This window comes from Balaenoptera musculus, chromosome 19 (genome assembly GCF_009873245.2).
Source record: "Balaenoptera musculus isolate JJ_BM4_2016_0621 chromosome 19, mBalMus1.pri.v3, whole genome shotgun sequence".
Lineage (NCBI taxonomy): Eukaryota > Metazoa > Chordata > Mammalia > Artiodactyla > Balaenopteridae > Balaenoptera > Balaenoptera musculus.
Window position 1 is genome coordinate 14,730,948 of NC_045803.1, and position 17,292 is coordinate 14,748,239.

The following is a 17,292-nucleotide window of genomic DNA, read 5'->3' on the forward strand; positions in this document are numbered from 1 at the left end:
TAGCAATTACTGCCCTAGGTTTATTAAATATTTTCTTTTCTCTAGTTCACTACTACTTCTTTTGATTACTAGTTTTTATTGAAGAAACAATTTTATCATGAATATGATTTTAAAAATTAAGTATTACAAAAGGATATACAGTGAAAATAAGTCTCCCTCTTGGGGATTCAAGTGATGTTATCAATTTCTTATGTAAACTTCCAGAAATACATCATTTTTATGTAAATGGAAGCCTATTACATACAATTTACTGTATATTTTTCTTACTTTTTTTCATTACATTATATCTTAGAAGTCATTCCATATTATCACATTCGACCTCATTCTTTTCTTTCTTTCACTATTTAATTAATTAATTTATTTGGAGGGGGAGTGTCTTGGAAAAAAAACGTAATTTGAACATATTTTCTAGTTTCAAAAACATCCTTCTTCCTTATTTTGACTTCAGTTTTATTAAATGCCAACCAGAGCGGAGTGAAAACTGTCTGGCTGGGACCTTGGCAGCTCTCTGGGGTTTAGAGGGCAGGCAAGGTGGGTCTTGCCCTCACGTGGAGACCCCCTACCTCACTTTTTTCTAACAGTTTCAGAGTATTCTGTTTTATTGATGTATTAGAACTCTATCCATTCATTAATTCAATAAGTATCCATATTTTGTTCATTCTCTCTGTGCAAGGGAGAGAGCAGAGACTCATGCAAGGACATGGGAAGAGGGACACTTAAGAAACAGCAGGTGCAAAGGTCTAAGACAAGAACGTGCTTGGCATGTTAAAGGGGCAGCGAGGCCAGTGTTGGTGAAAGGCAGTGAGCAAGGATGAGAGTGAAAGGGAATGAGATAGGAGAGGTGGCCTGGAGCCAGATCATGCAAAGCCTCATTCACAGATATTTTTGAGCACCTATTATGTGCCTGGCACTATTCTGGGTACCAGTTTATATCAGGAGTTTATATTCTAGCAGGGCAAAACAGATAATAAGCAATATCATAAGCAAGTGGATTATATAATATGTTAGAAGGTGATAAGAATTATGGAAAACATTAAACGGGAAAAAAGAGAAAAAATTAAACAGAGTAAAGAGATTGGAAGCGCTGGGCTAGGGAAGATTGCAATTTTCAATAGGGTGGTTGGTAGATACAAAAATGGCCCCCCAAACTGTTCACATCCGAAAACCCAGAACCTGTGAATATGTTACCTTACATGGCAGAAGGGCCTTTGCGGATAGGATTAAATTAAGGATCTTGAACTGAGAGGATTATTCTGGATTATTCACGTGGGCCCAGTGTAATCACAAGGATCATTCAAGGAGGAAGCAAGAGGGTCAGAGTGAGCGAGATGGGACGATGGAAGCAGAGGTTGAGTGATGGGCTTTGAAGACAGAGGAGGGTCCATGAGCTAAGGAGTAAAGTTGGAAAAGGTAAGGAAACAGACTCTTCCCTAGAGCCTCCAGCAGGAACACAGCTCCACTGACACCTTGATTTTTAGCCCCGTGAGACCCATTTCAGACTTCCTGATTAATTGCATTGTGTTTTCCTGCTTCTTTGAATACCCAGTGAGCTTTTTTTTTAAAAAAAAGATTTATTATTTATTTATTTTTGGCTGCATCAGGTCTTAGTTGTAGCACGTGGGATCTTTGTTGAGGCATGTGGGATCTTTAATTGTGGCGCGTGGGCTTCTCTCTAGTTGTGGCGTGCGGGTTTTCTCTTCTCTAGTTGTGGCAGTCAGGCTCCAGGGCACGTGCGCTCTGTAGTTTGCGGCACGCGGGCTCAAGTTGAGGCGCGCGAACTCAGTAGTTGTGGCACGCGAGCTCAGTAGTTGTGGCACGCAGGCTCCGTAGTTGTGGCACGTGGGCTGAGTAGTTGTGGCTCGCGGTCTCTAGAGAGCAGGCTCAGTAGTTGTGGCGCAAGGGTTTATTTGCTCCGTGGCATGTGGGATCATCCCGGACCAGGGCTGAAACCCACGTCCCCTACATTGGCAGGCGGATTCTTATACACTGCGCCACCAGGGAAGTCCCATACCCTGTTTTTTTTTTTTCACAATGTTTTTATTTTTATTCAACTATAAGCAACAGCAGAATTAACACAACAGTCAGCAACTAGAGACCAGCTTTTCTTACACCGAAGAGTGATCAATTTAACAGGCACAGACTTTCGGATTTCTGATGACCTCTCACTCAGCCCTGCAGCTCATCTAGATGGCCAAGCTTTAACAGCAACTCTCTCCCTATTGCTTTTTTCAGTATTGCTCTTTAAAGGAGCCAGAGCAGGACACTGACACCCAATAACCAGCCTGAGATGTATCACATGGGGGACTAGCGGACGTGCCGGCCCCTGGTTGTCTTAGTGAGAGACAGGGCCATGAAAACACACGCCAGAAGATGCCATCACAGACAATCCTGGGCTCGGGCTCACAAAGTCAGAGGCAATCAACCTTTTCTTTTTTTCAACCTCCCTTAAAGATTCTTTGATGCTCTGTTCTAATACTGCAGACCTGGTCTTTTTACCAGAATTTTTTTCTTCTTTAACGTCTGGGTTGTTATTCTTATATTAACATTTTGATGACCCCATCCTAGTACCAAAATATCCCCCAACAAAACGGAGTTCAAATTTGATCAAAACATAAACCCCCTAGAATTACAGAGGACAGGCAGAAGGAAAAGTCACCCTAAACCTAAATCTGACCGCTCAGGGATCAGGCAGGGGGAAGGGGAGAAATCTACATGCATCACTAAACTGAAACACTGCTTGGGAACTCTGGGACCGTGTCCATCTCCTGGCTTTCCTCTACTTCCCAGACAGCTGCTCATACAGTTTGGGCACATAGTCATCCCATTCGGCCTGGTAACACGTGCCGGCCACCGGAGCCCCGAGCTCGTACTTTTTGCGGAAATTCGCCACCTTGAATTTGCCACGGTGGTCTTCAGATCGGTTGCTGAGAATGGGCTCATCACACTTCAGTGGCCTGTCCTGCTCGTAAACCAGCCAGATGTAGCGGTGAAGGCCTGTGCCCTTGGGAGGCCCAGAGCCCACATGATAGGAGAGGACCGTGCCACTGCTGGTGTCGTTGCCCTTCATGTTGACCACCAGGAAATGGTGCCATTCCCTGTATTTGGGGTCCTTCCTGCTGGGAGCATCCGGGTCTGTCAAGACCAAGGTATACAGTTTACCTGGATCAAGGCCATCCCATGCAATGCTGGTGGGCCGGTTCTTAACCTGGGTGGGTGTCAGCACTTTGCCCAGCTCGTCAACCTCCACCCCGCCGTATTTGACCTGCAGCGGGTGCTGCGGCCTCTCGTCCACTTCCCGCAGGTTCAAAGGCCCGGACCACTTGCTGAGGTCCACCGGCATCGCGAAGCCGAGAGGGTCGGACAGCAGGGAAAGCTGCGGGAGGACTCACACAGGGTAACAGCCCACACTCCCAGCAGTCTGCCCATACCCTGTTTTTAATAATGGAAATTTAGTTGTCTTGCCCTATAAGAAGGCTACTGAAGGAATGTCAACTCTGAGATTCCAATATCCCCTCATGAGACCATCTTTCCCCACTAGTGGCCAATAGCAGGCTAATAATTACCTCTCAAAAGAGGCATACCTGTCAGCAGTGGGGCAAGTCTCTCAGTCCAAAACCCTAAGGGGTGGCCCACATGTCAGCATTTCATTGCCAAAGGCACTGCCCTTCTGGGAGGCTGGATTTGGGCAGGGGGAGCCCTTGCTCCTGGGGTTCCAAGGGTGTTCACTGGACAAACCTGCTTGTCTACCTCACTCCACATTATCTTTTTTTTATACGTGTGCTTGCGAAATGTGTATTGATGGGGAATTCCCTGGCTGTCCAGTGGTTAGGACTCTGTACTTTCACTGCCGAGGGCCTGGGTTCAATCTCTGGTCAGGGAACTAAGATCCCAAAAGCAGCGGCACAGCCAAAAAAAGAAAAAAGAAAGTGTATTGATGTGGCATATGCTTCTAATCTACGTAACTGCAATTTTATTATGTATCCTACTCTAAGTGTCCCTCAATACTGTAAGGTAAAGCTCTATCCACGTTGCTCTGTGCATATTTCATCCCATCTTCTCATTGCCCACAGGACTCCCTGGTGTGTGTCCCTTGAAGTTTAACTGCCCACGCCCTCAAGGTGAAACCCAGGGCAGCCGGCTGTCCCCAGCGCCAACCACCACAAGTAATGCTCAGCGGACATCCTTAGGCACCACCCCTTACAGACCCATGTGAGAATTTCTAGGGGATGCCACCTAGGAGCATGATTTCTGGGAAGGAGGGAGGTGCATATCGCCCTCCAGAATGGCCTCCCAGGCCACTCCTACCCCCAGTGCATGAGAGTTCCTGGGTCTCTACATCCCCTCCACCACTTGACATGATCCAGCTTTCTAATTTTTGTCTGTCTACTAGGTGCTAAGTGACTGCTCATTGTTTTTTCCCCACTTTTTATTATGAAAAATTTCACATGTATAGAAAATCTGAAGGGAATTTTGCCACGAACACTCATATTCTGGCTGTTTTTACTTCCATTTTTCTGAGTACTAATGATTTTGAACTCACTTTCATATGCTTGACAGTTTTTTAGTCTTCTGACATTTAAGTGCTCACATCCTTTGCTCACCCTATTTTTTGGGGAGGGAGGAGGTGGTTCTAGTGTTCTTTTTTTTAAATATAAATTTATTTATTTATTTGGCTGCGTTGGGTCTTCGTTGCTGCACGCGGGCTTTCTCTAGTTGCAGTGAGCGGGGGCTACTCTTCGTCACGGTGCACGGGCTTCTCATTGCGGTGGCTTCTCCTGCTGCGGAGCACGGGCTCTAGGCGCGCAGGCTTCAGTAGTTGTGGCACGTGGGTTTAGTTGCTCTGCGGCATGTGGGATCTTCCCGGACCAAGGCTCGAACCCATGTCCCCTGCTTTGGCAGGCGGACTCTTAACCACTGTGCCACTAGGGAAGTCCCTTTTTCTTTTTCTTTAAAAAAATTTTTTTTTATTTATTTGTCTGCGCCGGGTCTTAGTTGCAGCACGCGGGATCTTTGTTGCAGCACGTGGAACCTTTAGTTGCAGCATGCAGATATTTTAGTTGCGGCATGTGGGATCTTTGTTGTGGCATGTGGAATCTTTAGTTGCAGCATGCATGTGGGATCTAGTTCCCTGATCAGGGATCAAATCCGGGCCCTCTGCATTGGGAGCATGGAGTCTTAACCACTGGACCACCAGGAAAGTCCCTGTTGTGTTTATTTTTAAGGGTTCTTTGAATATTCTTATTATTAATCCTTTGTCAGTTTCAGACATGGTACCTTTCATTTACCTGTCTATTAGTTTTGTTCATAGATCCTTCATTAAACAGAATCCTCGGAAATTTATTTTGGAGATTTCCAAGCATACAGAAAGCAGAGAGACTAGCATAATGATCGCCCACTTAGCCATCACCCAGCTCCAACAATTCTCAGCGCACAGTTATTCTTATTTCAATTATCCTCCTTAAACTTTTATTTTTTTTTGAGATGCAACACTTTCTTTTTCAAAATTTCAAACATACAGAAAAGTTGAAGTAATTGTTCAGTGAACACCCATATACCCATCAGCAGGACTCTACCATTAGCATTTTAATCTACTGGCTTTATCACTCATTTTTCTCTCTATCCATCCCACCACCTACCCATCACATTTTTTTTAATGCATTTCAAAGTAAGTTCCACACTCTTCCACTAAACATTTCAGCAGGTGTATTAGTATGAGTTGAATTGTGTCCCCCCAAAAAAGATATGTTGAAGTTCTAACTCCCTGCACTTTAGAATGTGACCTTATTTCCAAATAATAAGATGCAGATATAGGGACTTCCCTGGTGGTCCAGCGGTTAAGACTCCGTGCTTCCACTGCAGGGGGCACGGGTTCGATCCCCGATTCCTGGTCAGGGAGCTAGGATCCCACACGCCGTGAGGTGTGGCCAAAAAAAAAAAGATGCAGGTATAATTAGTTAAGAGGAAGTCATGCTAGAAGTTCTTAACTCAAAATGACTGGTGTCCTTATAAGAAGACAGCCACGTGAAGACACAGAGACACACTAAGAGGCCATGTGAAGACAGAGGCAGAGATTGGAGTGATGCAGCCACAAGCCAAGGAGCTCCTGGGACTACCAGAAGCTTGAAAGAGGCAAGGGAGGATCCTCTCCCGGAAGCTTCGAGAGAGCATGGTCAGGCAGACACCTTGATTTCAGACTTCTGGCCTCCAGAATCATGAGAGAATAAATTTCTGTTGTTTTAAGCCACCCAGTTTGTGGTACTTTGTTATGGCAGCCCTAGGAAACTAATACACATACCGTTACCTAGAGTTCAAGATTTATTTTATTCATTTATTTATTTTTGGCTGCGTGGGGTCTCCGTTGCTGCGCGCGGGCTTTCTCTAGTTGCAGCGAGCGGGGGCCACCCTTCGCTGTGGTGCACGGGCTTCTCATTGCGGTGGCTTCTCTTGTTGTGGAGCACGGGCCCCAGGCGCGTGGGCCTCAGCAGTTGCGGTGCACGGGCTCAGCAGTTGTGGCTCGTGGGCTCCAGAGAGCAGCCTCAGCAGCTGTGGAGCACAGGCCCAGTCGCTCCACGGCTCGTGGGATCTTCCCAGACCAGGGCTCAAACCCGTGTCCCCTGTATTGGCAGGAGGACTCTTAACCACTGCGCCACCAGGGAAGCCCTATTTACTTTTTTTTAAGGTAAAATTTGTACACAAAGAAATGCAAAATCTTAAGTATGCTATTCAATGGGTTTTGACAAATGCTTATAACTGTGTAATCCCAATCTTTGTTAAGAAATAGAACACACACGAAAAGAAATAGGACATCACTATCATCCAAGAAAATTCCCTTACTTCACTTTAGCTGTAATACTTTAAAACAAACCCTAATTTTTAAGCCACAAAAAACAAACCAACCCTAGCTATAATTATCTATCTCAAATATTTCATGATCTATCTCAAAAAAGTAATGACTTTACAAAAATCATAACCACAGTGCCATTATCACATCAAAAAAAAAAAAAAAAAAAAAAAAGAAGGACTTCCCTGGCGGTCCAGTGGTTAGGACTCCGTGCTTCCAATGCTGGGGCCGCGGGTTCAATCCCTGGTCGGGGAACTAAGATTTCACATGCCCCGTGGCGCGGCCAAAAAATTTTTAAAAATATAAGAATAAAAAAGATGAACGAGGTGCTGTGTGAATGAAGCTGTTTTATGCTCCGATTGGCCCCCTTGTTGCTGCAGAGAACCTCCATGGAGCTTGTTCGGTCAACATGCCTGTGGGTTCTGGCAGGTCTGGCTGTGGGTCTGGGCTTTGGGGCCCTGGCCAAGGTTGCCAAGAAGAGCCTCCGTCCCGAGGATCCTTCAGGGAAGAAGGCCGTGCTGGATTCCAGCCCCTTCCTGTCGGAGGCCGACAGGGAGCGCATCGTGCGCGCGCTCTGCAAGGTGCGTGGGGGCGGCGCTCAAGCTGGGCCAGATGCTGAGCTTCCAGGACGACGCCTTCATTAAACCCCATCTGGCCAAGATCTTCGAGCGGGTCAGACAGAGCGTGGACTTCATGACACTGAAACAGATGATGAAAACTCTCAACAACGACCTGGGCCCCAACTGCTGGGACAAGCCTCCATTGGGCAGGTGCACCTGGCCCGCGTGAAAGTCGTCCGCGAGGTGGCCATGAAAATCCAGTAGCCCGGGGCTTCCCTGGTGGCGCAGTGGTTAAGAATCCGCCTGCCAATGCAGGGGACATGGGTTCGAGCCCTGGTCCAGGAAGATCCCACATGCCGCGGAGCAACTAAGCCGGTGCGCCACAACTACTGAGCCTGCACTCTAGAACCCGCGAGCCACAACTACTGAAGCCCGCGCGCCTAGAGCCCGTGCTCCGCAACAAGAGAAGCCACCTCTATGAGAAGCCCGCGCACCGCAACGAAGAGTAGCCCCTGCTCACCGCAACTAGAGAAAGCCCGCGTGCAGCAACGAAGCCCCAACACAGCCAAAAATAAGAAACAAATAAAATAAATAAATTTATATAAAAAAAGAAAAAAGGTCCAGTAGCCCGGTGTGGCCCAGAGCATCAACTGTGACGTCAACAAGCTCATGGCCGTGCTGAACAGGAGCAACATGCTTCTGGAAGGCCTGTTCCGTGAGCACCTGCTCGACGTGCCGAGGCGGGAGCTGGCCCTCGGGTACGACTGCCAGCAGGAGGCCGCCTGTGCGGGCAGGTTCAGGGCGCTGCTGAAGGACCACCCCTTCTTCCACACGCCTGAGACTGTGGAGGAGCTCTGAAGCCCCCACGTGCTGACCACGCAGCTGGTGTCTGGCTTCCCCCTTGGCCCAGGCCGAGGGGCTGAGCCAGGAGATCCGGAACGAGATCCGCTACCATATCCTGGTCCTGTGCCTGCAGGAGCAGTTCCAGTTCTGCTTCATGCAGACAGACCCCAACTGGGCCAACTTCTTTGATGGCGCTCAGCAGCACAGGGTGACTATTCTGGACTTCGGGGCAGCTCAGGAACACGAGGGATCCTTCACGGACCGCTACATCCAGATCATCAGGGCTGCTGCTGACCAGGACAGGGAGGCCGTGCTGAAGAACTCCATAGAGATGAAGTTCCTCACCGGCTATGAGGTCAAGGCCGTGGAAGATACCCACTTGGACGCCATCCTCATCCTGGGGGAGGCCTTTGCCTCGGAGGAGCCCTTTGACTTTGGCGCCCAGAGCACCACCGCGAAGATCCACCACCCTATCCCCATCATGCTGAAGCACCGAGGAGACCTACTCCCTGCACAGGAAGCTGGGGGGCTCCTTCCTCACGTGCTCCAAGCTGAAGGCCCCGTTCCCCTGCAAGGCCACGTTCGAGGAGGCCTGCAGCAACTACCACAGGAGGCAAGCCGCGCAGCATAGCCATGGGCCGGCCGCTCGGCCGGACCCTCCGTCCTGTGCCGCTAAAACTAGTAGGAAGCAGGTGGTGCCCCTGCTCCATTTAAACTTCGTACGGCGCGAGAGGGGTGGCGACTCAGAGCCTGTCGCCAGCGCTTATGCACAGTTTTTATTGCTAAGTGGGTATGGGATGAGAGGCGCAAGAATGAAAATGCAACCCCACTGCCGTCTGTCAGAATCTGCTTATTGTTTATTCATCCTCTGAAATGACTCTCGATAAAAAGACGATGTTATGTCCTTTTCCTTTTTGTAACAGTGGTTTTTGCTAATGTGAAGGTTAACCAGAAGATGAGAGTTCTCCCTTTGAATCCCTGCCACCAAAAGCAAACAAAACAAAAACAAACAAACAAAAAAACCAGAAAAGCCTTTTTGGATTTTATAGAGCATGTAATATAAGGTTTGTGTGTGTGTGTTTCTAGCAGGAGATTTGTGTTTTCCACCTTTTCCTGTCTGGCCTGGATCTGGAGCTTGAAGTGCTGATCTGAGCATTGCCAAAAAGTACTCCTTCACCAAGAGAGACCCACCCACACTTGCTCTCTGGCTGGTCCTAGAGGTTTTTTTATTTTTTACTTTTTTATTTTTTTTTTATGTTTGGCTGCATTGGGTCTTCATTGCTGCTCATGGGCTTTCTCTAGTTGTGGCGAGCGGGGCCTACTCTTCATTGCTGTGCATGGGGTTCTCATTGCGGTGGCTTCTCTTGTTGCAGAGCACGGGCTCTAGGCTCGCGGGCTTCAGTAGTTGTGGCGCGTGGGCTCAGTAGTTGTGGCTTGCGGGCTCTAGGGCCCAGGCTCCATAGTTGTGGCACACGGACTTAATTGCTCCGCGGCATGTGGGATCTTCCCGGAGCACAGCTCGAACCCGTGTCCTCTGCACTGGCAGGCAGATTCTTAACCACTGCGCCACCAGGGAAGCCCTCTTAGAGGTTTTTTGACAACCAGAGGTTTCCAGAGAACTGCTGCCTCCTGTGGGGAAAGGCAGGAGATGCAGAAGGGGAGAGAAAGCCACATGCTCTGTCTCTGGGCTCCAAGACTGGTGTGTGGGGGGCCCTTCTTCCCACTCCAGGCCCCTGGGCCCTTGTGGAAGGAAATGATATGCACTTGTCACCTGGTTGGACCCAAGGGGTCATTTCAGGCTCTGTTAATCTTCATACAGTTCTTGTAATTGTCTGATTTACTTGTTTCAATTTTTTAAAAAATGCTGAAATAAAAAGAACGATATTTCCTTAATATCTTATAATACACACCCTGTGTTCAAATATCCCAGTTATCTCAGAAATGTCTTTTTAAGTTAGTTTGTTCAAATCAGGATCTATACAAGATCCACATGTTGTGTTTTTAAACTACAGGGATTCTCAACCTGGGGTCCTGGGACCTCCAACTGGTCCAGAGTTCTTGGCGTCTATCACCATTGGTGGGAAAAAACTGACATCTATGTTTTCACTAACCTCTAATGACATTTGATATTTTTGTCAATTATGAATTTTGGCAACAAATCACAATACTATTGCCAGAACCTATGACCTTGTCACCCAAATAAATCACAGATGTTTTATAGCACATTACAGTTGTTGCAGATCTCTTGAAACATTGGTTTTACTCATCACCGCTTAGAAATTATGGTAGTTACTGAATCTGCAGCCAGATCTTATTCTTCAATGTATTAATAAAGAAGCACATATATTACTATATCACAATTATTATTATTTTTACTAACTGTATGTTAATGCAATGAGTTTCCTCTGTAACCCTCTGGATTTTATGCTTTTATAAACTTGATTCTGAAAAGAGCCCCATGGGCTTTGCTAGATGCTCAGGCACATACAGGTCTCCGGCATGCAAAAGCTTAAAACAACACTCGCTAACAGGGCCTTTGTCTTTAAAGCCAATTATTTGTTGAAAAACCCAGGTCATGCAACCCCATTTTTTAAAAAAAGTTAATTAATTTATTTATTTTGGGCTGCATTTGGGTCTTCGTTGCTTTGCGCGGGCTTTCTCTAGTTGCGGCGAGCAGGGGCTACTCTTTATTGCTGTGGGCGGGCTTCTCACTGCAGTGGCTTCTCTTGTTGCAGAGCACGGGCTCTAGGAGCACGGGCTTCAGTAGTTGTGGTGCACGGGCTTAGTTGCTCCGCAGCATGTGGGATCTTCCCAGACCAGGGCTCGAACCCGTGTCCCCTGCACTGGCAGGCGGATTCTTAACCACTGCGCCACCAGGGAAGTCCACCACACTTTCTTCTATTAACTTTATAGATTTACCTTTCATATGTGGGTCTTTGATGGAGCTGGAGCGGCAGATGTCGTTCCCAGAGCTGACCGCCCATCCAGTAGAACCCAAGTCCCCTTTTCCAGTTAGGGATGCCCCCTGAGAGGGGACAGGGTGGGTGCTGGGGTCACTATGGCCGTGGGGATCACGGTCTCTTACATTTTCCACCTGGGTCACCACTCACTCCTAACACAATCCTCACATCCAGGTAGATGCTCCTTCGACCTCCCCCAGCCTCCCCATGCCCCCACCGCCTCTCTGCCAGGGATCTGGTCCTCTGCCCAACCCCGGCCCCTCCAGCGACCTTGGCCCTCGTCATGCCCATGCCCGATACACACAGCCCCTCCAATCTCAGTTTCATGCTTCTCGCTCTCTATCCGCCTTCTCCTCTCTCCCAGCTCCCTCCCTCCAATCCCCCAACCCTGCCAGGACCCCATCGATGCCCCTCCCCTTTCACTGTCCTTCAGCCCTGCAAGTCTGTGGTCACTCACCAAAGTGGCTCCCTTGGATCCCCCCCCAACTCCCTCTCTTTATTATTCTCACTTGGGAAACCCCCAATCTGGCTAAATCAAACTTGGCCTCTACTCCATGCCTCTGTCCTCTTCCAAGAGCTCAAAACTTTGAGTTCCTGACCGGCCCCTCAAGGGGTCTTCGGTGCATCCTCTCTCTTTTCCCCCATCTCTGCTCCCAGCTCATTTCACTGAAGCCGTAGGAGAGAATGTCCTCAATCTCCCACCTCCTGGCGTCTGCTCCACACATCTCCTCCTCCTCCTGATACGGATCAAGCCTCACTAAGGTTGACCCCCACTTGGGGACTCGCTTGTTTCCTCTTGTCTCCATCACTGCTCCAGCAATGCTCCCCTCTCCCCTGCGTCGTCACCTTCCTGATCATTCCCGCTGGCATACAGATGTATTGTAACTCCTTCCATCTTAAAACAAGACAGAAGACAAAACTCTTTGACCTTCTCCAGCCACAGCCCTGTTTCTTGGTTCCCCTTTACAGCAAAATTTCTCACCAGAGATGTCTCCAGTTCTCTTCTACACTCTTTCCAATCAAATGTTCACATTCTACTCCTCCTCCACCCCTGCTCCATGGAAGTGCTCGTGTCAGGGTCCCCCTGGTCCTAATCTAAGTCACATTTCAGTTGTCATCTTACTTGACCCGTCAGCCCTCACCGTTCCCTGTCTCCTTTGCTCCTGAGACACCGGCCATCCTCTCCTGGTCTTCTCTAGCCTCCCTGCCGGCTCCCTCTCAGTGCCCCCCCTGGTTCCTCCTTACCTTCTGGATCTGGTACTGATGGTCACCTCTAGGTCTCCACCTTGGTCCTCCTCTCTCCCTGGAGAGCTCATCCAGTCTCACTTTATGCACCCAACTTTCTCTCTTTAACCCAAGCTCAGGACTTACCCAGCAGCCCCCCCTTGGATGCCTGACGTACATCTCAAGCTCAAGGCTTCTGCTTCTGAAGCTGAGCTCCTGGGCTCTCCCAAACCTGCCCCTCTGGCGGCCGCCCCATCTCGGTGATGACGCCTCCATCCCTCCAGCTGCTCAGGCCACGGGCCTTCGAGTCCTCCTCGACACTCCACAGACTCTTTCCCTCGTGCTCCATAAATTATCCATCGGCAAATTCTGCCCACTCTGCTGTAGTAGGCAGAATAATGGCGCCCCAAAGCTACCGGTTCTAATCCCTCATAGGGAAAAGAGTCTTTGCAGATGTGATGAAGTTAAGGATCTTGAGATGGGAAGAATATCTTGGATTATCCAGGTGGGCCCTAAATACCATCACTTATAAGTATCCTTACAGGACAAAAGCAGAGGGAGAGAAGCACACACACAGAGGAGGAGGTGATGTGAGGATGGAACCTTGAAGATTGGAGTGATGAGGCCACAAGCCGCGGAGCATCAACAGCCGCCAGAAGCTGGAAGAGGCAAAGAATGGATGTTCCCTTACAGCCTCCAGAGGGCGGGCGGCCCTGCTGACACCTTGCTTGCAACTCAGTGATACTGATTTCTGACTTCTGGCCTCCAGAACTGTGAGAGCATAAATTTCTGGGGGCTTTTTGTTTTGTTTTGTTTTTAAATTTTTATTGGAGTATAGTTGATTTAAAATGTTGTGTTAGGGCTTCCCTGGTGGCACAGTGGTTGAGAGTCTCCCTGCTGATGCAGGGGACACGGGTTCGAGCCCTGGTCCGGGAAGATCCCACATGCCGCGGAGCAACTGGGCCCGTGAGCCACAACTACTGAGCCTGCGTGTCTGGAGCTTGTGCTCCGCAACAAGAGAGGCCGCGACAGTGAGAGGCCCGCGCAACGCGATGAAGAGTGGCCCCTGCTCACCGCAGCTGGAGAAAGCCCTCGCACAGAAACTAAGACTCAACACAGCCAAAAATAAATAAATAAATTTAAAAAAAAATGTTGTGTTAGTTTCTACTGTACAGCAAAGTGAATCAGTTATACATACACATATATCTACTCCTTTTTAGATTCTTTTCCCATATAGGCCATTAAGAGTATTGAATAGAGTTCCCTGTGCTATACAGTAGGTCCTTACTAGTTATCTATTTTATACATAGTAGTATGTATATGTCAATCCCAATCTCCCAATTTTTCCCTCCTCCCCTTTTCCCCCTGCTAAACATAAGTTTGTTTTCTACATTGTGACTCTATTTCTGTTTTGTAAATTTGTTCATTTGTACCATTTTTTTTTATTCCACATATGAGTGATATCATATGATATATTTGTTTTTCTCTCTCTGACTTCACACAGTATGGCAATCTCTAGGTCCATCCACGTTGCTGCAAATGACATTATTTCGTTCTTTTTTATGGCTGAGTAATATTTCATTGTATGTATGTACCACATCTTCTTTATCCATTCCTCTGTCGAATTTCTGTTGTTTTAAGCTGACAAGTTCATGGTCATTTGTTACAGCAGCTGCATTCTGTTGCTTCTCATCACCTTCTTGCCCGACCCTGGCCCCATCCTCCCACCCCAGCCATCTCAGCCCCCTCCCAGGTCTCCTGCCTCCTACCTTGTCCCCACAGTCTGGTCCACACTTGCAGCCATGAGGATCTTTCTAAACAGAAGGAGATGGGGACTTCCCTGGTGGTTCAGTGGTTAAGAATCTGCCTTCCAATGCAGGGGACACAGGTTCGATCCCTGGTCCCACATGCCACGGGACAACTAAGCCCACGTGCCACAACTAGAGAGAAGCCCGCACGCCACATGCCGCAACGAAGATCCCGTGTGCTGCAACTAAGACCCAACGCAGCCAAATATATAAATAAATAAATATTAAAAAAAAAAAAACTGAAGGAGATCATGCTGAAAACGATCCACTGTCTCCCCCCTACCCTCAGAATCAAACCCAAACTCCTTACCCTAGGTTTTATGGTCCTACCTGACATGGTCTCACCTTATCCCCGGTCTCAGGATTGTTGCGAGGGTCACGTGAGTGTATACGTTAGCGCAGTGCCCAGCAGAGGTAAGAGTGCCCATCAGGGCAGCACAGAGGGTGCTTTGGGTCAGCAAACCTGAGAACAAGTCCAGACTTCATGATTTCTTTGTGATCTCCAGGCAGGGACCACACCTCTCTGGGCTGTTGAGATTATGTATGTAAAACCCTCAGCCCGGGCGTGGCACACAGTAGGTGTTCTAGTATTGTGTGTTAAAGTGTGCCAAGCACTAAGAGCTCTACATGGACCCAAAGCATCCTCACCACGAACCTGTGATGTTGGAACCATTACTCCCATTTTGCAGATGAGAAAACCAAAGTACCAAAAAGTTCCAGCAGAGCTACTGGGGAAACAGGAAGTTGGTCTGCGGAGTCCACACTCCACCACCGACTCTAAGGCCTCTTTTGCAAACCCATACCCTCACCCCTCCCCACCTGAGAGCTCGAGAACCATCCCTTCAATTGCATTTTGTTTCTTCTTTCTGCCTTTGTGCCCAAACACAAACCATGATTCTCAGGGCTTTGCAGTCATTAGAAAGACTTGGGGGCTGCCTTCTGAGACCGGGGATTCTGGGATCTGCCTTCAGGGACCATGGATCCCTGGGACTGGGGGGCGGGAGGGTGGATAGGGATGGCATTTTCATGGAGGGCCTGAGCAGATTCTGACACAGGAAGTCAGCAACCCCCCTCGGAGTAGCACAGGGAGGTGGCCTGTGGTTTAGCTTCTGAGTGAGACCGGGATTCAAATCCCAGCTCTCCCCGCCATGATCGGTGGGGACTTTTGGCGAGGGTATTGTCTATATGAGCCCAAGTTGCCTTGTCTGACTCTGAGGTGAAGAGTCCTGCTTCCTAAGTGCGGTCTGTATGATAGTGACATAAGACCTGTAAAAAGCTCAGGAGCCGTCTTGACACACAGGAGGAGCTAAGTCAATGGGACCTTATGTATTGCTGTTATTATTATTAGTTGTTATTGTTGTTGCCCTGGTATTGTGTGGCCACCTCCCCCAGCCTCACGTCCTCTGTACCTCAGCATCCTCGTCTGGGTAGGAGACTTCTGAGGGCCATGTCTGAACACCCCAAGGGCAGCTTAGGGGAGGGCTGTATCCTCTGAAGAATGGCGAGGAAGAGAGGGATCAGGGGGGCTTAGCCAGTGTCTCCCTCGGAGGCCCAAGCTGGGCCCTCAGGGGTCTGGGACAGAGAGGGTCTCCTATTGATTCCACAGGAGCCTCTGGGGGGAGGGGCTCAGACCGTGGTGACCAGGTCCTGGGCAGGGTCTGAGGGTCATAGTCGGGGGACCAGTGTCTCCACTGGCTGGTCCCACTGGCCCCACAATGTCCCTCCAGGATCCGAGGCTTCACGAACAGTCTGTCTGGACAAAGACTGAGGCCACAGTGCCCTCTGGTGGCCAAACCTTTGCGTTCCAGGTTAGGAGACGAGAACAAATTTTGGGAACTGTTTGTTCCCAAGACTTGGGTGACAGGTAGATCAGACGTCAGAGCCCCAAGAGGTCAGAACAGGGACTCGCCCTGTGTCTGGAGAGGTCAGGGGTTCAGGACTTGAAAAGACTCCCCTGGAACTTCCTTCAAGGAGCCCTCCCTGACCCCCAGCCTGGGTTAGGAGCCTCCTCTGGGCTCCCATAGCCCCGTGTACCTCCTCTATCCCAGCCCTGCCATCTGCCCTGGCTTCCCCCACCCTTGGCTGTCATTGTGTGGTGGTGGGTCTGTTACCCCACTGACTGTGAGCTTACGGCTCTGCCTGGGGCAGAGCCATCAGACACATCATTGCTGTGCCCCCAGCATGCCCACACAGGGCTGGGGACAATGATACTCTATAGAAATGAGTGAATATGCCTCTTAACCTCTCCCTTCTCTTTGCCTTGAAGCTTTAGCTCCAGACCCTCTGCTGGGAAGGTTTCCTTAATACAACACCCCCGCCACCCCCCCACCCCGCCGAGTCCCCTTCAGATGGTCCAAGTGTGTGGGAGGGCACAGCCTGGAGCCCACATGACTCCCTCTCCCTGCTGCTCGCACTCTGCAGAGCCAGACAATGGGGAGAGACATGGAGGATAATGACTAATTGATTCATTTATTTATTCAACAAATAATTGTTGAGCACCTGCTATTTTTCAGGCCCTGTTCTAGGCACTGGGGAGACAGCAGTGGAATGAACAACAATCCCGGCCTCATAGAGCTGGTAGTCAAAGGAGTGGAGACAGGCACTCAATCAAGTAACTAAATAGGTCTACAACATGATGACGAGTTATGGTAAGTTTTGGGAGAAGGAGAAAGCTTTTAAGAGGAAAGAGAGATTCTGGGGGATGCCATTTTAGCTGAGGTTGTCTCTGAGAAGGTGACATTCAGAAACCTGAATAAAGTGAGAGTTGGAGCCATGCAGGTGTCTGGGGGAGGAGCATTCTAGGCAGTGAGAACAGCAAGTGCAAAGGTCCTGTGGCTGAAGTGCGACTGGAACGTTCCAGGAACAGGGAGGAGGCCAGTGCAGCTGGAGCAAAGTTAGCCAAGGGAAGGAAAAAGGGCGATGAGATCAGAAGTGTGATGGGGGTTGGGAACGGGTCTGAGTAGGGCCTAGAGGGCATAGTGAGGACTTCGAATTTTATTCTAAGTGTGAACGAAGGGACTTCCCTGGTGGTGCAGTGGTTAAGACTCTGTGCTCCC

General features: G+C 49.0%; 1 protein-coding gene and 1 pseudogene across 1 annotated transcript; one reads left to right on the forward strand and one right to left on the reverse strand.

The window, feature by feature from the left end:
- Positions 1 to 2,027: 2,027 nt before the first annotated feature.
- On the reverse strand, positions 2,028 to 3,385 carry LOC118884517 (phosphatidylethanolamine-binding protein 1-like). The gene has a single exon (XM_036832119.1). The coding sequence runs from the start codon at positions 3,338 to 3,340 to the stop codon at positions 2,777 to 2,779; it is 564 nt and encodes a 187-aa protein (XP_036688014.1). The 5' UTR covers positions 3,341 to 3,385; the 3' UTR covers positions 2,028 to 2,776.
- A 3,845-nt stretch (positions 3,386 to 7,230) lies between these two features.
- On the forward strand, positions 7,231 to 12,692 carry LOC118885462 (annotated as a pseudogene).
- Positions 12,693 to 17,292: the final 4,600 nt, after the last annotated feature.

Excerpts from the sequence above, each read along its gene's own strand:
- LOC118884517 (XM_036832119.1), bottom strand. The coding sequence starts at position 3,340 with ATGCCGGTGGACCTCAGCAAGTGGTCCGGGCCTTTGAACCTGCGGGAA.